This window comes from Oncorhynchus kisutch, linkage group LG18, assembly GCF_002021735.2.
Source record: "Oncorhynchus kisutch isolate 150728-3 linkage group LG18, Okis_V2, whole genome shotgun sequence".
Taxonomy (NCBI): domain Eukaryota; kingdom Metazoa; phylum Chordata; class Actinopteri; order Salmoniformes; family Salmonidae; genus Oncorhynchus; species Oncorhynchus kisutch.
In genome coordinates this window covers 37,060,337-37,084,138 of record NC_034191.2, presented here as the reverse complement: position 1 = coordinate 37,084,138, position 23,802 = coordinate 37,060,337, and the positions used below count along the sequence as shown (strand labels likewise).

General features: G+C 41.4%; 1 protein-coding gene across 1 annotated transcript; it reads left to right on the top strand.

Moving 5' to 3' along the window:
* Window positions 1-1,121: 1,121 nt before the first annotated feature.
* On the top strand, window positions 1,122-23,278 carry LOC109908987 (zinc finger FYVE domain-containing protein 1). Its single transcript, XM_020507821.2, has 11 exons — window positions 1,122-1,345; window positions 15,806-16,310; window positions 16,688-16,908; window positions 17,160-17,266; window positions 17,854-17,962; window positions 18,225-18,322; window positions 18,518-18,635; window positions 19,004-19,174; window positions 19,503-19,692; window positions 20,180-20,278; window positions 20,533-23,278. Exons 1-11 carry the CDS (start codon window positions 1,229-1,231, stop codon window positions 20,763-20,765), a joined length of 1,968 nt encoding a protein of 655 aa, XP_020363410.1. The 5' UTR covers window positions 1,122-1,228; the 3' UTR covers window positions 20,766-23,278.
* Window positions 23,279-23,802: the final 524 nt, after the last annotated feature.

The window sequence follows — 23,802 nt, the reverse complement described above, 5'->3', positions numbered from 1 at the left end:
AAGTTGATGTAATTATACTTTGCTGTGGATATATTGTCACACATTCCTAGCGCCAAAAGGACCAACTGCATGAACAACTGACAAAGTACATTAAACTATCATTTTATTCAACATTCTGGCTTGTAGAGTCATGAGAGGAAACTTCCCTGATTCAAAAGCTCATTTCTGCCCGATATAGAATTCAATTAAATGTAATGTCGGGTTTCCAGGCAAGGTAGGGCAGTAGGGCAGTACTCAATTATTGTTATTATTTTTTATCCCCTTAGCACTACACAGCTGATTCAAATAATCAACGAATCATAGATTTTCTTGGGGGGGAGGGGGGCTAACATATGGATTTGTTTTAAGATGGTCATACCAAGGAACATTAAGCTATTTGATTTAGAATTTTAGGACCCCTTTAGTTATCAAAAATATATTTTTTTAAATATTTGAGGAAACATTTAATTTAGCCTTACTGCTGTTATCCCATAGAAACACATTGAATAACATATTCATACGTGGACAATTTAATTAAAATAAAAAGTCTGTTTTGAAGTGGCTTTCCTATATCTCAGAGATATAAGATCAGGAAAATATTTGTAAAAAAAAAAGAAAAAGAATACACATACATATTTATCCTCTTTTACACACTAAATCCTTCCATACATACAGTACTTCCATTCACTTTTTAAAACTGGTACCAGGCTACCTTCAGATGAGCCTTTTGTGGCTTGTGGGCGTCCTAGAGCAAATCTGACATGTAGGCTACATGTTTGTGAGATTCTCACCTTTCCATAGAGGGGTCATAATAGTTAGTGGTTTTAGTGGTTTTCGGGGAAGTCTCATGGTCTGACAAAGCTCAGTCACCTTTCACGGCAGATGCGGAAGGCTGACATCGGCGGATGCAGTAAATTGAGCCGCAGGCCATGCAAAAAAAAAAATCTCTAGATGTTTTATTTTTTATTATGCTAATTCGACTCTGGGCTGTCCAGCATCTCATTTTCTGCTCTCTACCCTTTCGTTCAGTGGTTTTCACTAATTATGCAATGTTCAATGAGTTCGTGTCAATTTGCATATTCACCACAAGATGGTGCTGCTGCTGAGCATACGACAGAACACTCATCACGTAACTACGTTGTCTTTTGCGTGCTCCATTGCTGATGGCTCCTACCTCACCAATCCATGTGTTGTATTGTTGTTTTCGGGAGTGGGGGAAGTTTCTATTACCAGGGATGGTTTAAAAACAATGTCCGAAGTACTGATGAAAGAAATGGAGGAGGTATCGCTTTGTCACATAAAAACAGAAGATCACCCGGAAAATGGTCGGAGTTTCCTTTTGGTTGATGAACAAGAAAATCTGCAGGTAACGACGTCGGTTTGCTAGCACGCAACTAACGTTAACTGGCTAGGAAGAATGAAAACAAAGTACACACTGGTTGGCCAAAGGGTAACATTTGCCAGCTTTGTCATATTTGTGTTAACAAAATTAAATATGTCACGTTGCCATCGCGTCTTGCACAAGTAACTACGGTGTTAGTTAGCTATCGTTAACGTTACTCGTTATGTTGACATGGGCCTCGTCGAACCGTACCTTGCTACGGTAGCCAATGAACATATATTTATTGTTAAAATAATACTTAACATTTATTTAACTCGGCAAGACAGTTAAATAACAAATAATTATTTTACAATACCGGCCAAACCTTCCCCTAACACAGACAACGCTGGGCCAATTGTGCGCCGCACTATGTTGTGATACAGCTCGGGATCGAACCAGGGTCTGTAGTGACGCCTCTAACACTGAGATGCAGTGCCTTAGACCGCTGCGCCATGTATTTTGTATACATTTTTGTCGAAATGGTCGACACGCAGCTAACTTGATAAGACTGATCTAACTTAGCGATGTAACTTTGACTAGCTAGTCATACTTAACGTTTTAGATGGTTGTTTTCAAAAGGGCAGGAGTATTATACCTTGATGTCTGTCACATAGAGAATTATAGAGGCCTCTAGTGACCAAAAGACAGTTTTGGCATGGGCAGCGCCATTGAGGGTTTCCACAATTTTAAAGTAGTCAAAGTAGTCAACTGGGCGGGGATTCCTATGGGTTGTAGCCTCAATTGCGCTGCCCATGCTGTCACAGACGCTATAATGGCGCAGATATAAATATTAATCCTCTATCTATCTCTATGGTCTGTCATGACTGGCCTTGTTTCAGTTTCCTTTCAGGAAAGTCCCCAATGAATCAGGCAGTGCAAACGCCACACTCTAGCTGCTTTTAGCAACCCGGGTGTATTTACATACACTTTGCTCCCAGTCTTTTTGGGTTGGACAAAAACAGTCTGCGGGAAGCCAGAAGTTAAGTACAATTACACATTGATTTACTGTACCGGTGGGCATGATGGTTGGTCATTGTGACTGGGGGCTATTTGAGACAAAATATTTAAATGATCATATTATTAAATGTGGGTCTGTTGCAGACTCACTTTTTCTCTGCTTACCTCATGTCAAAGTAAAGTGGGTCCACGTTTGGAAAGTCTGTTTAGTAATACGATTCTTCAGATATTCTGTCTCAAATTCCCCCATCATAATGATCAACCATCCTGCCCACCGGCACTCTAAGTTGAAAGGGAATCGTTTTTAACTTCTGGCTTTCCGTGTACTGTTTTTGTGCAACCCAATACAATTGGGAGCAACACCCAATACAATTGGGAGCTCCAGAAAGCAGCTAGCCACACAAGTCTTGACTGGAGCTAATTAACTCCCTTGGACTCTCGAGAGCTAGGCTCAACCCTACAAGGGTCTATGGCTAGCTACCCAGCCCTTGAGTTCTCAACTGAACAACCAGGACCACAGCTGGATCAATGAACTACAACGCTTTGTTTTAACATTTAGAAACATTAATAATCCAGTGTGCAATACTTTTTGGAAAACCTATGGAACTTAACTTTCACATGTAGGAGAAAGAATCTTTAGATTACGAAAGATACACCTACTGTATGCAGTTTAGCTGCGTTTGAAGCGGAAATTGGAGGGGAGGAAGTGGTCTTGTTTGGGGGTGGTGTTTTTACAAATACATCTTCATGTTTTTTGTACATAGAATAGATTGATTTTATTTTATTAGGATCTCTTTTAGTCTTCATTTGGACTAATCTTCCAAGAGTCCTTAAACATTCAAATACAATTTATAATACGAACACATTTTCACATAACACACTGTTACAAACATAATACACTAACATATTGACCAGATAAATACTTTTAACAGTCTGAAAAGATAGATTGATTCCTTCATCTACCATACCTTCCAATGTATTTTATTTAAATGGTTCTAAAGTATTGTTTACATTTATATTCTGAAATGTTTCTGGTTGGCTCAGATAAATGATTCCATTTCTTTATTGCTCTAAATCAAAATGTTATTTTGCCGATTTCTCTTTTCTGTCTGGATAACACAGATGGTGGACAATCTATTCCTAGCATTTACTGAATGTCTGCCTCTTACCAACTGAATACTGGTGTGAATAGTTTGGCCGTTTTAAGTGGTGTACTTTGTGAAATAAAATAAGCATATTTTTTTCAATTATCTTGTTGATTTATGACCAACCAAGAGCATTGCGCATGACTACAACAGAACCACAGAACTACAACCATATCTCCACCTTAAATCAATCCTTGCTGCTTTGTTCTGAGCAATCTGCTGCCTCCTAATTTAACTTGCTGATGCATTTCCCCAGACCACAGGACAGTAGTTCATCTGACTCCAAATTAATGCTTGGGTTGTTTGACCACAGAACAGTAGTTCACCTGACTCCCAATTAATGCTTGGGTTGTTTGCTTAAGAATCTTTCCCGGTAATTATTTAGCCATGGTTCCGATCATGCATGCAGTTTTAATTTGTTTTATTACATAGATGAGTTATTTGAAACCACCATGATGATAAGCAGTTGTTTAGCTGCACCCCTAGTAGTTTGGTTTCTGCCACTTCCTCAATTTATACTCCCCCATACTTAATTGTATCCCATACTGTGTTGGCCTTTTCCTGGTGGAACAGACCAACATAACCTTGGTTTTCTTGGTGTTCAAAACAAGTTTGTTCCGGCAAACCCCCTCCCTGATATTTCCCTGAACTACTGGTAGAGCTTGTTGTACTGATTTGTCTTGCAGTATAAATTGTAGTATCTGCAAATATAGTAGCTTGAGTTTCAGATAAGGCATAAGGAAGGTCTTTGGTATATATTAAGTAAAAAAGTGACTCAAGGCAGCTGCCCTGCGGTATTCCACAGTTTAAAGCATGAGGGGAAGAAAACGACCCATTGATATAGGTGGACTGTTTCCTGTCAGTTAGATTTGACTGTACTCAATTCAATGCTGCCTTCTTAAACCCATAATGCAATCATTTTGTCAGAATTATTGAATGATCAACTAAATCAAATGCTGCACTGAAATCTAAAAATAGTACACCCACAAACCTGCCATTATCCATAGCAAGGAGCCACTGGTCAGTCATGTCAACCAATGCAGTGGTAGTGGAATGGTTTTTGCGATAAGCATGCTGTTTCGCTGTAATCAGATGACTATTTTTCATCTACTCACAATACCCTCCAATATATTACTGAGTGAAAGGAGTAGACTAATTTGTCGACTATTAGCAGGAGTAATGGGTTCTTTGCTTTCTTTCGGGATTGTACACAGTTTAGCATGCTTCCATGCATTTTCCAGTGACCAATTAAATATCTATTTCAGTGGAGCTGCAATCTGGGGAGCAGCATAGCAGTTTTTTAAAATCCATAAAATCATAACCTGTAGATTTTCCAGCGGTTAATGACTTCAATAGGTTTAACACCTCCTCTACTGACACCATTTGTAGGCTAAAATAGCAGTTTGTTTTGGTCATAATATGATCATCAATCCATTGGACAATAGCTTGTTTGGAAGAATGAGTGTTTACGTTATCACTCAGTAAATTCATTTTCTTTGTAAAAGAAAATCTGCAAAATGATTGGCAACATCAGCTGGTTTTGTTAATCTTCTCCCGTCAACCTCCACACTAGATGATTAAATGATTAAAAAGCACATACACTGAGTGTTCAAAATATATTAATATAACACTTACTCTTTCCATGACATCAACTGAACAGATTAATCCAGTTGAAAGCTATGATCCGTTATTGATGTCACTTATTAAATCCACTAATTAAAGAAGGAATTTTAAGCCTTGAGACAAGACATGGGGTGCCGTTCAGAGTGTGAATTGGCAAGACACAATATTTCCGTTTCTTTGAACGGGGCATGGATGTAGGTGCCAGGCGCACCGGTTTGAGTAAACTAACCTATTAAACGTTCCGGGTGTCTTGGTATCCTAGCAAGAAACCATGTAGTTCTAGCAATGCCCCGAGAAACACACCTGCTCCAAAAGGGCTCATAGAATAAAGAACCATTTGTACAAACTGGCTGCTTTTTCATCATCCCCAAACAAAACTAAAGGTGTAATCATAATGATACATGAGAAACCATCTTGTGTAAAGGGGAAGACCAAGAAGGCAGAATCACTTTCCTTAAATGTATCCACAATGGAATGAAAATGCCCTTTTATTCATGTGTACGCTCCAAATTCATATGATCCTACGTTTTTTAAATTCTCATTCTCTGAACAGCATATTGTTAGAATTAGCTGAATTCCATCTGGTTATTGGGACAGACAGGAATGACATGTGGAACAAATCTAATATGAATAACTACAATCCACACGCAACCAAGGCTCTCCAGCATATAGTCTCTGATTACAACTTCATTGATTCCTGACGAGCACATATTCCTAAGGCAAAAGAGTACACTTTATAGTCACAGGCGTAAATCATTCTCACAAATCTATTTCATACTACTATCTACAACCCGAGTTTCTTTAAGAAAATAGAAATTCGACATAAGAGCTTGTCTGACCACTACACTCACTACTGCCAACTTCAAATTTCAGTGTCTCGTAAAAGAGCTGATGGCTTTTTCAATGTTTCATTACTACAAAATCGTACATTCAATTTGTGATCCCCTGGACATCGAGGGGACTCCCACCTATGCTGTTAGGTCCCCCAATGTCGTGGGGGTTGGCTCCAGTATCCCTTCCATGCATCTAGATACCATCTGTGGTCACCTTTGCCATAACCTCGAGAGAGGACAGACCAGAACAACAGTTTTTTAGTTTAGGGCATTTCTGATTCATGAAATCCAGACAAATGATTCACTGTATGACAAATGATTACTGCTTCCAATATTCTTAACACAAATGTCTAAGACAAATATCAATGAGAATAACGACACACAGGGGAAACCATTTTTTCCCCTCTCAAATTGGCTTACACTCCACTCTGAGTTACAGGGTCAGGGAGTTAGAGGGCCAATCCTTAGGGAGAAATCCAGACCATCCAGCAGACCCAATCTGGTGAGATTGGTATTGACACAAGACAAAAGCAAACAAAACAAGAACAGCAATACACTTCTTCATATATCACTCGATACACTTCTTCATATATCACTCGATACACTTCTTCATATATCACTCGATACACTTCTTCATATATCACTCGATACACTTCTTCATATATCACTCGATACACTTCTTCATATATCACTCGATACACTTCTTCATATATCACTCGATACACTTCTTCATATATCACTCGATACACTTCTTCATATATCACTCGATACACTTCTTCATATATCACTCGATACACTTCTTCATATATCACTCGATATACTTCTTCATTTATCACTCGATACACTTCTTCATATATCACTCGATACACTTCTTCATATATCACTCGATATACTTCTTCATATATCACTCGATACACTTCTTCATATATCACTCGATACACTTCTTCATATATCACTCGATACACTTCTTCATATATCACTCGATACACTTCTTCATATATCACTCGATACACTTCTTCATATATCACTCGATACACTTCTTCATATATCACTCGATACACTTCTTCATATATCACTCGATACACTTCTTCATATATCACTCGATACACTTCATATATCACTCGATACACTTCTTCATATATCACTCGATACACTTCTTCATATATCACTCGATACACTTCTTCATATATCACTCGATACACTTCTTCATATATCACTCGATACACTTCTTCATATATCACTCGATACACTTCTTCATATATCACTCGATACACTTCTTCATATATCACTCGATACACTTCTTCATATATCACTCGATACACTTCTTCATATATCACTCGAGGGGGGAAAACTTAAGTCCATTTGGAGTAACTGTCAACCATTAACAACATATCTTTATTTTAGTTGCAGGCATGTGAAGAAAATCTATTTGCATATTTACAAAGGGGCCCCAGGGGACTAGTTATTCCCCATTTAGACACATGACTCACATCGTGATTCATGTGTCCCAAAAAAACTAGGAAATAATTGTATCCCATAAGGTAATGGTAAAAGAGACTAGAGACAAGTGTCCCTCATTCAGGGGGAGCTCGCTCTCTCTGTCTTTCTCGTGGTCTGAATCACACACAGGGCTATTGCTACATTATAAACTTCTTCCTAGTTATTAGTGTTTACGTAGCCCATTTAAATGTCTCTGGTCTTTCTAGTGAGGGTGCTCAGGCCTCACCAGAAAGTCAGAACTGAGGTCTGAGGTCATTCAATCCCATTAAGTGAGTATTTCTTTCCCTTTTCTTTCCCTGTACTTCAGACATTATTTAACATTCCAAACATTTTGTGTACCCGGTTTACATTGGGTTTTCAGTACATTTCTTATCAAGATAATTTACATGTGTGCAGCCAAAACTCTGACAATAGACACTTCAGAAAATGGCCTTTGTGTGCCCTTTAAGGTGCATCCTTTCTAACCTGTGAAAAATCCACTAAAAATAAAGACCCTACACAATAAATCAGTATTAACACCACTAACAAATACACTGCTCAAAAAAATAAAGGGAACACTAAAATAACATCCTAAATCTGAACGAATGAAATATTCTTATTAAATACTTTTTTCTTTACATAGTTGAATGTGCTGACAACAAAATCACACAAATTATCAATGGAAATCAAATTTACCAACCCATGGAGGTCTGGATTTGGGGTCACACTCAAAATTAAAGTGGAAAACCACACTACAGGCTAATCCAACTTTGATGTAATGTCCTTAAAACAAGTCAAAATGAGGCTCAGTAGTGTGTGTGGCCTCCACATGCCTGTATGACCTCCCTACAACGCCTGGGCATGCTCCTGATGAGGTGGCGGATGGTCTCCTGAGGGACCTCCTCCCAGACCTGGACTAAAGCATCCGCCAACTCCTGGACAGTCTGGTGCAACGTGGCGTTGGTGGATGGAGCGAGACAGGATGTCCCAGATGTGCTCAATTGGATTCAGGTCTGGGGAACGGGCGGGCCAGTCCATAGCATCAATGCCTTCCTCTTGCAGGAACTGCTGACACACTCCAGCCACATGAGGTCTAGCATTGTCTTGCATTAGGAGGAACCCAGGGCCAACCGCACCAGCATATGGTCTCACAAGGGGTCTGAGGATCTCATCTCGGTACCTAATGGCAGTCAGGCTACCTCTGGCGAGCACACCCAAAGAAATGCCACCCCACACCATGACTGACCCACGGCCAAACCGGTCATGCTGGAGGATGTTGCAGGCAGCAGAACGTTCTCCACGGCGTCTCCAGACTGTCACGTTTGTCACATGTGCTCAGTGTGAACTTGCTTTCATCTGTGAAGAGCACAGGGCGCCAGTGGCGAATTTGCCAATCTTGGTGTTCTCTGGCAAATGCCAAACGTCCTGCACGGTGTTGGGCTGTAAGCACAACCCACACCTGTGGACGTCGGGCCCTCATACCACCCTCATGGAGTCTGTTTCTGACTGTTTGAGCAGACACATGCCCATTTGTGGCCTGCTGGAGGTCATTTTGCAGGGCTCTGGCAGTGCTCCTCCTGCTCCTTGCACAAAGGCGGAGGTAGCGGTCCTGCTGTTGGGTTGTTGCCCTCCTACGGCCTCCTCCACGTCTCCTGATGTACTGGCCTGTCTCCTGGTAGCGCCTCCAAGCTCTGGACACTACGCTGACAGACACAGCAAACCTTCTTGCCACAGCTCGCATTGATGTGCCATCCTGGATGAGCTGCACTACCTGAGACACTTGTGTGGGTTGTAGACTCCGTCTCATGCTACCACTAGAGTGAAAGCACCGCCAGCATTCAAAAGTGACCACAACATCAGCCAAGAAGCATAGGAACTGAGAAGTGGTCTGGTCACCACCTGCAGAACCACTCCTTTATTGGGGGTGTCTTGCTAATTGCCTATAATTTCCACCTGTTGTCTATTCCATTTGCACATCAGCATGTGAAATTTATTGTCAATCAGTGTTGCTTCCTAAGTGGACAGTTTTATTTCACAGAAGTGTGATTAACTTGGAGTTACATTGTGTTGTTTAAGTGTTCCCTTTATTTTTCTGAGCAGTGTATTAATTAACAGGTGGGTTGTGTGTGGGTGCTAAAAACAAACAAAATTGTGAGGCCTTACTTATTTTGGAAGCTCCCTTAACAGCCAGATTCATGTACCTTTATACTAACTGTCTGCCTCAGAAAGCATTTCAAAGGGAGAGATACAGAATAATTGGTCAACTCATCAGAACTTGGAAGTGGACATTCCATAAATCTCAGAAGAAAATAAACATGTACTTAGTTTACACATGTTAATCAGTCCTAAAAAAAATCGTAATCTTATTTGAGTTTACTGCGTCTTTGTCATTAAGTCTTGATAAAACCATGCATATACAGAATGCATACTTCAGACATGTCAGATGACAGTGTCCCGTTAAGCGGAACAGCCACCTTCTAAAGTAAACAATCCCAGAGCCCCTGTTTTGTAACCTTATCTTTTTGACCTGTTGCATTGACATATGTCCCTGTAAACCCAACTAGTCAAAATATGAATCCTGTTTAACAAATATGCTAGGACCTTCAAAGAGTTGGTGCTGGGTTATCAGCTCAATATTCAGTACTAAAAACATTTGCTTGGATCTACTTCAATTCTGGACACAGTTTCACATAATGGAAATAATATTTTTTAGATGACATTACCATCTTGCTTAAATCATTTGTGTTACCCAAACTGTATAATTGAGTAATAATACTTTGGAAATGGTCAAAAACGTCTCTTATTCATACCTCTGTTCCAAATGTCCCACTGAGTCCCTTACAGCCTGTTTGAGTTCAGTGAGTACTGACGGCTATCTGTTTCACAGGAAACGTTATCTCTAACCCAAACACCAGATGATGGCCTCTAATTTAATATCAATCCCAATGCTCAATCCCTCTGTTCATCATGTGACCTTGTATTGAAACATTATTTCTTCAAATTACTAAGACATTGCATTATTAGAGTGCTATCAGAAAGCCAATCACCATTCACTTTGTTACTTTCACTAGTCTCCATATCTGTTTCCCTCGACTAGGACTCCCTTGTTCTCAATAGGAAGACCTTCTCAATCACTACTGTTAATACACTTGGATCACTCTCAATGTTCTGCTTTTCCCCCTATTGCAAGGTTTAAAACAAAACAAACATGATAACTTTCTCCATTGTTTTAATTTTAGTCTACCATAACAATGTTACCTCTTAATATTTATTACCAATTTCTGTTGGATATTCACTTTTTGCTTCACACGTATTAAATTGCTTCACATGTATTAATGTTATTTTAAGATATTAACATGTAATGCGCTGAGTTTATAAAATACATCTGCCAATTCAGAAGGGAAGAGATACATTTTGGAAGGAGCTTTCTTTTTTATTTCGAGACTAGAGTCTCTTTCTGGGATCAACTTTCACAATAACTGGGCTGGCACTGTCTATCAGTCCCATATAGATGGCATGCTCTGTCTATACTAAGTCTCTACCTATCAAGTTAAACTCTAGTAACCCATGATGCATTGATACATTGTTACTTTATCAAATCTAGTAACCCATTATACTATTAATTTCTCTTAATACTTTTTAGACCACATACGTACGTACGGGTGTGTGCAAGTTGTATATTATTATGCTTTTTTTCTATTGTTACTTCATCAGATCTCTAGTAACCCATTATACTCTTCATATGTTACTTTATGTCTAGTAACCCATTATACTCTTCATATGTTACTTTATGTCTAGTAACCCATTATACTCTTCATATGTTACTTTATCTCTAGTAACCCATTATACTCTTCATATGTTACTTTATGTCTAGTAACCCATTATACTCTTCATATGTTACTTTATCTCTAGTAACCCATTATACTCTTCATATGTTACTTTATGTCTAGTAACCCATTATACTCTATATGTCATCTCTAGTAAAAGCATATTCGGGAATAGTACTTTCTCCTTTCATATCTCCACATACATAACGTTATGCCATCAAACTCCACTGATGAGACATGTTATCCTCGTTACTAATGAGACTTGTTATCCTCGATTGAGATCCTGAGATGTTATCCTCTACCTGTAGACCCGAAAGGCGGTGGTGGACTTAGGATTTTACATCCACACCACCCCATGTGCATCTTCAATGATTCATAAATGCCTACAATAACACCTCATGCTATTATCAGTGGTTCAGACCACATAGAAAAGTCTATCGTTGCATCCTATGCACCACGGTTATCTTGCCGCTACTTCCTCTATATATTCATAAAACACCCCATGCTCAATACCACCTCGTGCTAGTAGTCCCAGACTACGATGGGTGGTGGTGGACGAAACCCCTAGATAACAGAACTGTCGATAATGTTATAGATCGAAAAACTCAGCTCACACAGAACTGGTTGGGGTATTCATTCAGACCTCTTTCACACCGGAGCTAGTCCCATGACACCGGAGCTAGTCCTGATAGCTCTCATTCACGCAGTACTTAGTAGCTACATTTCAATCCTCTTATTATCCATATTTCATCAGCTTAATATCCAAATTTCAATCAATCAGTTTAACACGTCCTTTACACACTCACACAACTTCAACATTCACTTAGTACTATTTCCAAACACACTCGATAATCTCCCGTATTACCACATGTGCATCTTCAATGATTCTCTGTCGTTACTTCTTATGCACCACATGTATCTTTCACATGCATATATAATAAGACCACATGCTATTAGTAATGGCTGCAGACCACATATACTTCTCTTATAAATGCCTACAGACAGCTGTCAGTGGGGCTTTCCATGGTACCGTTACGCCCTCGCTCTAGTCTTCTCATAAGACTAGTGAATAGCCTTCTCCTATAAGACTATGGGTACCTTTTTATGTGTTACTCGCCTTAATTAGGTTTCCATAATTTATTTGAATTTGTATACAATTTTTTTTTTATTGAATTACTGAATTTCAGAAGATATGTCCCTCAATTGTTCACAGATGATGTATCCCCCTGTGCAGTTCACAGTAAGGGTCTGGTCTGGCTGGGTCCTTGTCCTCTTTTGGTCAGACAGGAATTTTCATAAAATGCGCTACCGGTTTTCCTCGCAGACCCTCACTGGAAAGCTCCACAGGCAAAATCAATCATACAGTTTGTGGCGCCAAATTGAAGGATATTCCATGTGATAAATTGCCAAGAAACTGAAGATATTGTACAGTTCAAACTGACCCTAACCACAATAGAAAGAAGAGTGGGAGGCCCCGGTGCACAACTGGGCAAGAGGACAAGTACATTAGTGTCTAGTTTGAGAAACAGACGCCTCACAAGTCCTCCAACTGGCAGCTTCATTAAATAGTATCCGCAAAACACCAGTCTCATTGTCAACAGTGAAGAGGCGACTCTGGGATGCTGGCTTTCTAGTCAGAGTTGTAAAGAAAAAGCCATATCTCAGACTGGACAACAAAAATAAAAGATTAAGATGGGCAAAAGAACACACACTGGACAGAGGAACTATGCCTAGAAGGCCAGCATCCCGGAGTCGCCTCTTCACTGTTGACATTGAGACTGGTGTTTTGTGGGTACTATTTAATGAAGCCTCTTGCTCAGTTGTTCACCAGGGCCTCCCACTCCTCTTTCTATTCTGGTTAGAGCCAGTTTGCGCTATTCTGTGAAGGGAGTAGTACACAGCGTTTTACGAGAACTTAAGTTTCTTGGCAATTTCTTGGCAGCTTCAGAAGAAAGTTCTTTGTTTTTGGCCATTTTGAGCTTGTAATCGAACCCACAAATGCTGCTTGCTCCAGATACTCAACTCGTCTAAAGAAGGCCAGTTTTATTGCTTCTTTAATCAGAACAACAGTTTTCAGCTGTGCTAACATAGTTGCAAAATGGTTATCTAATGATCAATTGGCATTTTTAAAATGATGAACTTGGATTAGCTAACACAACGTGCCATTGGAACACAGGAGTGATGGTTGCTGATAATGGGCCTCTGTACGCCTATGTAGATATTCCATAAAATTATCTGCCATTTCCAGCTACAATGGTCATTTAAAACATTAACCATGTCTGTCTACACTGTATTTCTGATCAATTTGATGTTATTTTAATGGACAAAAAATGAGCTTTTCTTTCAACAACATGGACATTTCTAAGTGACCCCAAACTTTTGAACGTTAGTGTATATGGTAATGTAAACGACTCAGGATAAAATAAAACAATTTACAAAAAGGGAAAGACGTAGGAGGACTCTCCGAAACAAACTTTTAAATTGTATTTCCGCCCCATCCTAAATTGGTTTAGACATAATTCTTCTACCCCTGGCTAAGTATAGAGAGAAATATGGTGTCTCCTATTACCCTGGAAGAAGTGGTCTTCACTGATATACAGTATCCCTTAAATAATGAAAACTACCCTCAAGGCTTATTATTGAAAAGCAATGTAACTGGGAATCAAAATGGCATGCCCATACTCCAATATTTCACAATAATGTCTTGTTATCTGGAAGATGGCCTTTTGCCCCCCCCCCCCCCAATGGTCCAAATGTGGAATCCCCATACCCTTACTGATATCATGGACAGCAAGGGTTTGAGAACATTCCAAAATGTAAAAGATAAATACAAATTACCAGGCAACTTTTTTCTATATTTACTATTTCCTTTTTTTCCTATGGAATCCCTTTGGAAATCCAACTACTGAACCATCCAATGATGGGATTTATAAATAAATGATCTGGGCTCCTGAAAGGCCTGATCTCTAAAATATATAGAAGCAACTTTTGGAAAGGTCATTCTGGGATAACCATTAAAGTATGGTCCACAGATCTAATTGAATCTGGACAACCCTTTAACTGGAATAGAATATGGATAAATATGACCTTTGCATCCCGTAAACCGAACCATCAACTTATACATTTTAAGTTTGTTCACAGACTGTATTTAACACCAAGGAAACGTTTAACATTGAAATTGGCCCCAACTGTTCACTGTGTCCCCTACACCAGGTAAGCACATTCCTTCATATGATATGGGAGTGCCCTGCAGTTATATGCTTCTAAGGCAAAGGAAAATATATATATATATATATATATATATTTTTTTTTAAGTGCATGAATTTAAATATTCAATGCTTTGAATCGGTTATGTTACTTAATGATAATAGCCCCTTGAATCTCTCAATGAATCGTAGAAGATTACCGCTGGCAGGCAGCACTGCTGGTGTGGGAGGCATGGTTTCTGGTTGGGGAGGGAAGATACGGGAGGAGGGATGGGGGGACTGAGGGATGCAACAGGTTGTGGTGATCATTATATGCATTTCTTAGTTTTTTGTACCTGTAACCCCCATCCCCCCTTCAACAACAAAAAAGACAACTAAATAAAAGGGGGTCACAAACATTCAAATAAACTTTCCTCAACCAGGGCTTTACGCTAACCTTTTTTTACAGGGAGCACGTGTGTGCCTGTTGAAAAATGCAGGAGCACACAAAGAAATTAAGTAACAAGACGTTTTCTTTGTAGTAATGGTTCAAACATGACGGGCATGGCACCTGGGCTGCGGTACAGTGAAGTAATCATTGCAACAATTATCATCTGGGTGATGTTTTTTCTATGTGCACTGATGGTCTTAAATTCAAATTCCAGGTCACACAGCAAAACAATTAGTTGCATATGTGATTCTAATTGTTATACCTGTAGAGCCCTGTAAACTGCATACAGTAAGTATCTTTTGGATAAGGAAAATTATTGCTCGCTTATATGAATGTTAAGTTCCAATTACAAATGTTTCAAAAACTGCAACGCGTGTAAGGTGTATTTGCATTTAGACAGAGGATTTGGGTATCATCGGAGCATCGGGACATTTTTCCTCACAAGGATAAAGGGGATGTTCAATGGCTCATTTTAATTAAATGCAATTTGAGTCATGAATAAGGGTAAGGTTGAGCCCTGAGACTACTTGTCAGTGTAAAGTTACCTTTGATAACATAATTGTTAGGCCAAATGCTAACGTAGGAGCCATTTTGTCCTATTTATGTGGTTGTTCTTACCCTGCTCACCATTAACACATTGGAACTAAAATATGCGCCTACGGCAATTACATCTGCGTGTATTCTCTCCATACCTATCTGCTTCCATACTTCCTGGTTACCTGTCTGCCTATACATGTAACCCATGACCCAAATCGATATAGTGCCCTCTAGTGTTCACATTAAGTGGAATAAAGATAGACAAACTATATCCACAACACAACAACCACATAAGTAAGCCTAAATTGCTCCTACAGGAAAAGTAATTTGACATGTATTTGACAACATAACATTCTATAGCTAACTATAACATAACTTGATCTCCCATCCTCTCCACCATTAACCCAGGTCCATGATGAGGCTCAGTTCCTGGAGAGGCTGGGCTGCGGGGACATGCTGGGCGTCAAGGTCCTCTCCATCTTCGGCAACACGGGCGACGGCAAGTCCCACACCCTCAACCACATCCTGTTTGGCGGGGATACTGTATTCTACACCTCCAAGTCCCCCAGCTCCTGCACAGTGGGCGTGTGGGCCGCCTTTGACCCCGGGCTGTGCCTGGTGGCTCTGGACACAGAGGGCCTGCTGGGGGCGGCGGCCAACCAGAACCAGCGCATGCGTCTGCTGCTGAAGGTGCTGGCCGTATCGGACGTGGTGGTGTACCGCACGCGGGCCGAGAGGCTGCACAACGACATGTTCCAGTTCCTAAGCAGCGCCTCAGGGGCCTACCTGAAGCACTTCACCCCCGAGCTGCGCGCCCTCTCCAGCCGCTGTGGCATGGACGTTCCCCTCTCCTCCCTGGGGCCGGCGGTCATTGTGTTCCAGGAGACCACCCACACCCAGCTACTGGGCCATGGTATGTACAGGAGAGGCCCAGTCACTAACATGCACCACATGCAATCATATGTTTCTATACATGCGTTACACAACAATTTGCTCATGAGTTGTGTTAGACAACACATTGTGGACTGGTTAGATTATGCTGTCATGTTGTTTCAGACTCATTTGCCCAAAGTAATTGCACCTTGGGGATAATTAACATTCAATAAAAAAAGTAATTGAACAACAACACGCTAACATACTATTTAAATTCAGAATCACACCCAGCCATTACACCTGGTGAGACACACCCACAGATACAACTACTAAAGTCACACATACTACACTATTTACTCAACAGTCAGTTGGGTGTGTGAACTCAACCCATGACGTTGTCCTACTTTGTCCCCACAGAGCGAATAGATGTCCCTGGCTATGCAGACACTCAGCTCCAGAGGCGCTTCCATGACCTGGGCCTGGGTACAGAGGCCTTCAGCTCAGTGCAGTACGTGGGCACCCAGACCATCACTCCACCGACCAACTACTCTCTGCTCCTGGAGGCTGTACGCCAGCAAGTCAGGAACACTGCCACACGATCGCCCCGCCAACCGGCCATCGTCTTCAGCGCCTTGCAGGTCTGTGTGTGTTGATATCTCTTTGCATTGTTGCATAATTCATTTGTTTGATAGACAGGTAATGCTGGTACTAGCTAATGTTCATGGGAATTATGTGCTTGTCTGGGTAAATAGGCCTTTCCAAAACCAACCAATGAAGGTTTGTTTTGTTTGTTTTGACCTCATGACCCTGCTTGGCTCCTCCCCTTCCATCCCCTGGGCCTCACCTCTCTCTCCTTCTACCCTCCCTCTCCTTCTCCCCTCCTCTCCAGGCCCTGAGTGACAGGTTCTGTGGGGAGATCTTAGACAACAAAATCCCCCTCTACTCCTTCTTCCCTGACGAATACTTCACCTGCTCTTCAGTCTGCCTCAGCTGCAAGTAAGTGACTTGCCTGCATCTGCTGCATGGATCTGCTCAGAGTAACTTTATCACATGAATCAAAACTAAATGGGGAGGGACTAACCTGCATTTGTCCAATTGAAGCTCTCGTTTTCATTGCAAACCATTTTCCCTGTTTTGCTACAGTGTGCACTGATGAATGGTGTATTCACCTGCTCCACGTGAGCAGGTAGTGCTAGGATATGTGTCCCTCCCAGATGGGTTGCCACAAAGGAAGCATAAAAGTCTCTTTGTCCTATGTATATCATACATATCCACGAGTTTTCATGATGTACAGCATCTTCTTCAACTTGGGAAATTTGAGCTCGATCAGAAGCCGAATTTTCCCTAAACATCCTGATTGGTGTTCATATCCAGAAATAGTCATTGGTTTAACAGACTCTCACTGCTTGAGTATGAAGCCTCGTTGGTCACCGTTATAAATGATGTTATGATGCAGGTCTAACATCTTGTGCCGCTAGGAGAAAAGGAGCGACGCCTTTTGGCCATCCGCCAACATGGCAGGTGATCAGAGATGTTAAGTATGTGATGGATGGATTCATTGTCCTTGTTTTCTTTCCCCTCAGTATCCGCTGTAAGAACGGGATGAACCATCTCAGAGACAGAGTCCCTCACCTGGCAGACGGACTGTGTCAGTACGCTCACCAGTACAACAACAAGGTCCTCATCTGCAAGGTAAGGCATTTCACATATGGTCTGTGATGGGACGTAAGAGAGAAAGATACATTTAGTTGGGTTGGAAGCAATATAGACATGTTAATGTGATCTGAAAAGAAAATGGACAAGAAAGTATTCTTCTATATATGATATAGGATGGAATCCTGTGGAGATGGTGTTGAACAATTTGTCGTACTAGCAAATCCATGAACCAAGGGTATGAAGCTAGCATTGATCATACGTTGTGTGATCTCTCCCTGATCTGGTCCTACCCACACAGCGGTGCTATGAGGGTGGCAGGGAGGTTATTGTCATTCCTAAAACCTCAGCCTCCACAGACAACCCCTGGTTTGGGTTGGCAAAGTACGCCTGGTCTGGGTGAGTTGTTGAAGTAATCTGGACTCTTTGCAGACACACACACACTTACTTTTTGATGGTATTAAAGATGTCCCTTTCAACCATCCAGTCAATGAAGTACCAGTCATTCACAGATACATAGAATCCACTCTGCCATCTAAGCCAATGCACTATATATTTCCTTCCACTCTCTCCACGGTGCACCGACCCTGCCAGGTATGTCCTGGAGTGTGGCAGCTGTGGCATCATCTACCGCAGCCGTCAGTACTGGCTGGGCAACCAGGACCCAGAGAGCGGCGTGGTGCGGCCCGATGTCAAACACGTCTGGGAGGGGGTGAGCTGAGCCGCCTGGTCCTAAACACCCCTCATTGTACTGGCAGGAACTGCAGACAAACAGTCACTCAAGCTCAATTGAAGTGTCAGTGAGAATGTTTAGGGGCATTTGCGACTGAACTGGTTGGAATTTATATGCAAAGTGTCTGGCATATATTTAACTTTCAAAGTATGTCCGCTATCAAAGGTTAATAAAGATAATGTTACTTGCACTGGCAACATCAACACTGCACACTGCACTTCAATTGTTCATGGTCATCATCATCAATTATGAATGGATGAATACACACTGCCAACATAGATATCAAATACATTCAAAGATGACCTCCCTCTCCTTCTGACCGTTGCTCTCTCTGTCTCTATGTCCAGTCTGAGGCCTTCCTGACAGACCACCAGAATGCTGCGCAGAGGGTGCTGGATGGGATGAACGTTGTGATCCAGTCTGTGTCGGAGTACAGCACGGGCCCCACCAAGGCTGTCACGTCCTGGCTCACTGACCAGGTGGCCCCGCTCTATTGGAGACCCAACACGGACATCACCGTGAGTCATCACTCTCACAGCATGATCTAACCAGAAAACACGGCATCTAGACCAGCAAACACGCTCACAGGCTTTTTGAACAGATAGCAGAGCCCTAAGAGTAGCTGTTTTTATTAAGGTGATCGACCCAGTGCCCAAATACCAAAAGGACGCCGCATTAATTCTAAACCCAATATATCATCATTATAGTGAGTAAAACCAACAAATGGCTGTTTTAATTCTCAAATGTGGCACTGAACAGAGTTGTTTGGTATGGTTGTGAGTGTATAGTTTTGACTACAGGCTCTTGACATTCTAATCATTATTGTGCTCTGTGCCTGTCCCCCAGGTGTGTCACTGCTGTAAGAAGCCCTTTGAGGAGGCAGAGAGGAAGCACCACTGTCGTTGGTGTGGCGAGGGCTTCTGCCAGGCCTGCTCCACCCACAGCATGCCCGTACCCGAGAGGGGCTGGGGAAGCACCCCCGTCCGGGTCTGTGATACCTGCCACCGCCAGGGAGGGACCGACACCACCAACCAGGGTCAGGATGCCAGCTAATGTTTTAGGATCAGTGTTGGGCCATGGATGTTAATGTAAAACCTGACGCTACCTCCAACTTAGTCTGATTCAGGGTCAGTTTTTAGTCAAATGTATTATTATTATTTTGTAATGAATGAATGCGACAATGAATGAGGGACGCGTCCTAAATGGTACCCAGTTCCTTTTTACACTGAACTATTGACCGAGGGCGGCCATTCTGGCTCGGACAATGCTTACTCGCCGAAGACTTACCATCTTACTTTACTTACTTGGACCCATTGGGCTCTGGCCAAAAGTAGTACACTAGCAAAGAGAATAGGGTTCAGTTTGGGAGACAACCAAGGTGTTTGATGTGAATAGTAAGTGTTCATTCATGTCTCCCTCGAAAGACGACTCCTCTCAAGGGACTTCCTAGTCAAATAGAGGTTAAAAGAACATGTTTTCCAGTGATCCTGATGGCTCTGTTGGTCCCTCTCCGTGTCCTGTAGTGTCTGTGGTGGAGCCGCGGGGGCTGATGGCCCGCAGGTTGACAGAGGTGGCCCAGTCTACTCTAGACATGGTCACCACTGCAGTGGACTATCCTCTGTGTGAGTACGGCTAGCGTCGTGTTTGAGAAACGCATCACAAATAAAGCTAGCTAGTATAAATGTCTCTGTGTATTCACAAAAACACTTGGGGAAAAACTTCACACCAGGTACCATAGACATTTTACCACATATGCAGACAGAAATCCACAAGATCTAACATTTAATATTATATTCACAAAGATTATAGACTTTATCCTCTGCTCTGACTGTCAATAAACAGCTATTTATGTATCTCGCTCTCCTCCATGTTCCAGGCTTTGTGAAGGGAGTGGCCCGGCCTGACTACTGGATCCCCGACCAGCAGATCGTGCAGTGCCATAAGTGCAGAAAAGCCTTCACCCCCAGTATGTCCAAGCACCACTGCCGGGCATGTGGCCAGGGTGTCTGCAGCGGTTGCTCCTCAAAGAGCCGCCCAGTGCCCTCCCGTGGCTGGGACCACCCTGTCCGCGTCTGTGACGACTGTGCCAGCCACAAGGGCAGCCTGTGAGGTCAGGGCAGAGACCAAGGATACTGTGCTACTAGGTATCTGAAATCTAGTGAGATGCCACAGCACACCACATTTTGCTTATCTCTGTCTCTCTATGCACCATGAGCCACTGACCTTTTTAAGAGAAAAATACCCAATCCAGGTGACCCCTGCCCTATAGGGAAGGCACTCGGGTGTGATGTGCTGAAGAAGCACTCTAAACATGGGACTGCCTCATCTGATATCGACTGCCTAAAAACCAAGAACTAAACTAGCGGGATCAAGAACTGGACTTCTGACAACTGGAAAGCTGCGACAGTTGTAAATGACTGAGTAAACCTCCTCCAAACAACCCACTGTTTGCACTGAAAGACATTAGCCCGACAACTTTTCTGTTTGCACACAGATCTCTACTTGCGACCGGGAAGAATCTTAATATTATTCTTACCTGTTGGGAGTGGCTGAACATTGATGAGTTAGGTTAGGTTTTAATTCGGCTGTGGGCTTGTAGTGGCCAGCCAAGCCTTTGCCTCAGACCCCACCAAGGAGTATAACAGCCCTGTAACCTGACAGAGGAGACACATGAAGTGACATCACAACATGCTCTTCCTCCCTGAATGCGATCTCGGGCAGTGTGCCATGTTTTTGAGTTGATGCACAAGGCAGGAAAATGAATAAATATGTGACATGCAGACATTCCAGTTGACATTAGGGTCCCTTTTCACACCGTCTTGCTGACCCCATCCATACTGTGCTGGCTCATTTATTTTCCTTTAACATTGTCCTTTCCAGCATGGTTCCAGCAACTAGGGTGGATTATTAACCAGGTCAGTACTGCTGGGCCCGGCTCACTAGTGTGAAAGGGGTATAGTATCTTAACAGGTGGGCACTTTTGTGATCCATTGATGTTTTGAAACAAGCACATTATTTTTAATGAATACTGAGGGTTTAGTTAGTGAAAAGGCACGCAAGGCAGTGCTGTATCATGAATACAGTCTAAGGTAAATGGCGTTGTTCGGCCCGGCGCTAGAACGGAGTCGACTTATTTGCCTGTGACTGTATTCATGATACAGCACTGCCTTGCGTGCCTTATTGTTTTTAGAAATCTGTTACCAACATGTTCAAATAACAATGCATTACATATTTTCATTGACTTTATTTGATAAGTAAATTCATAAAATTACCTTATTCTACCAGGAGATATAGTGCGGACAAAAATCTGGTTCTTTTGGTCATGTTGCTACAGATGCGACCTAGTCGTTAAAGATTCTTGCATAGTTGCTATGCAACAGGATGGTCATCAGTTCTACTAAACAAAATGGTTGCTATGCAAGCAGGATAACTTTCGTGTCACTAGCTAGCCAACTTCAGCTCAGTCAAGTCATACATTGAACCTGGAATGACCGTACACTAGATACATTTTCGTTTGAGCTGTTTTCTATTGCCATGTACTTGGATTTGTTCATGATAATGGCTTTGATGCGTGATTTCGCCTAGCTCAGAAAAGGTTGTCTCGTCTGGTCACAGAGAAATTGAAGAGTTCAACATTGTTTCCGAGGTTGGACAGGCAGACAGCGAGGTTTATATTAACCCCGCTATACCAAAATATATGCTAGTCTGGAAGCAAGGGGAAATAATGTGCGAGTTGAGATAAAGACGAGATGATTCGGACAGCAACAGGAACATGGCATGATGGAACTGTTATCAGGCATCCAGGATCCAAACAACCAGTTTAATTATTAGAATTATTAGTAATTGTAATGTAATTGTTGGAAGAAATCTCAAATTGAATCGCTTGCTTGTGTAAAGCACAGATTATTTGCATTTGCAGTAATATTGTCTATCCAGTATCCATTGATGTGACTGTTGATGTTAGCTATTGATGTTAGCCGAATTAAAAAGGCAATTTCATTTCTCCATCAGATTTTATTCTCTTTATCGAGTACTGGATCCTATAATACTTGCCTTCTGTATAGTCATAACCAATTGTTGTTTTATGCAATGCGTATATACTATGAGATTCTGGGTATATGACAATCTTTATTTAAAAAAAAATAATTATCAGTCTTTTCTGAATTTTAATTACCTGAAGCCATCCCACTGGGCACACTCTGGTTGAATCAACGTCATTTGTCAACTTATTGTGACGTGGAATGTTTGTGGAAAACACATTTGGATTTCCAAAAAGTAATCAACCAGTACTGTTCATCTCATTACAACCAGCATAGTAAACATTGAAATGAGGGTACAACTTAAATACAATTACTTAACCTGACTAACAGGTTGTTACATCAATTGAATTACAACATAATCATCAGAAATATGTTTGTTGAAAGTGCGTTGAAAATTCCACATCCTGTATTCCATAAACAGTATATTTTGTGGTTGAAATTAAGTAGAATTTCATATTTCATTAGATGTTTTATTTTATCTTGTTTAAATGTTGATATTAAAATGGTATATTTGAATTAACGTCATTATGTCAATGTCATCCCATCAACCTAAATAAAGAGGTATGTTGAAATACAATTCAACCAGTGTGTGACCAGTTTTCTTCTCACAATAATGTACAGTGCCTTGCTAAAGTATTCACACCCCTTGGCATTTTTCCTATTTTGTTGCATTACAACCTGTAATTTAAATGGATTTTTATTTTGATTTGATGTAATGGAGAGACACAAAATAGTTGAAGTGAAATGAAAAAAATTACTTGTTTCAAAAAATTGAAAAACTGAAAACTTTGCTAAGAAGCCCCTAAATAAGATCTGGTGCAACCAATTACCTTCAGAAGTCGCATAATTAGTTGAAGTCAACCTGTGTGCACATGATCTGTCACATGATCTCAGCATACACCTGTTCTGAAAGGCCCAAGAGTGCAACACCACTAAGCAAGGGCCACCACCAAGCAAGCGGCACCATGAAGACCAAGGAGCTCTCCAAACAGGTCAGGGACAAAGTTGTGGAGAAGTACAGATCAGGGTTGGGTTATAAAATAAATATCAGAAACTTTGAACATCCCACGGAGCACCATTAATTCCATAAAAAAAAGGAAAAAAAC

Bases quoted from the DNA above. Each gene is read 5' to 3' on its own strand.
- LOC109908987 (XM_020507821.2), top strand. From the start codon at position 1,229: ATGTCCGAAGTACTGATGAAAGAAATGGAGGAGGTATCGCTTTGTCAC. The intron at 16,909-17,159 runs GTCTGTGTGTGT...CCTCCTCTCCAG, and splicing joins TCGTCTTCAGCGCCTTGCAG to GCCCTGAGTGACAGGTTCTG. The intron at 17,267-17,853 runs GTAAGTGACTTG...CTTTCCCCTCAG, and splicing joins TCAGTCTGCCTCAGCTGCAA to TATCCGCTGTAAGAACGGGA.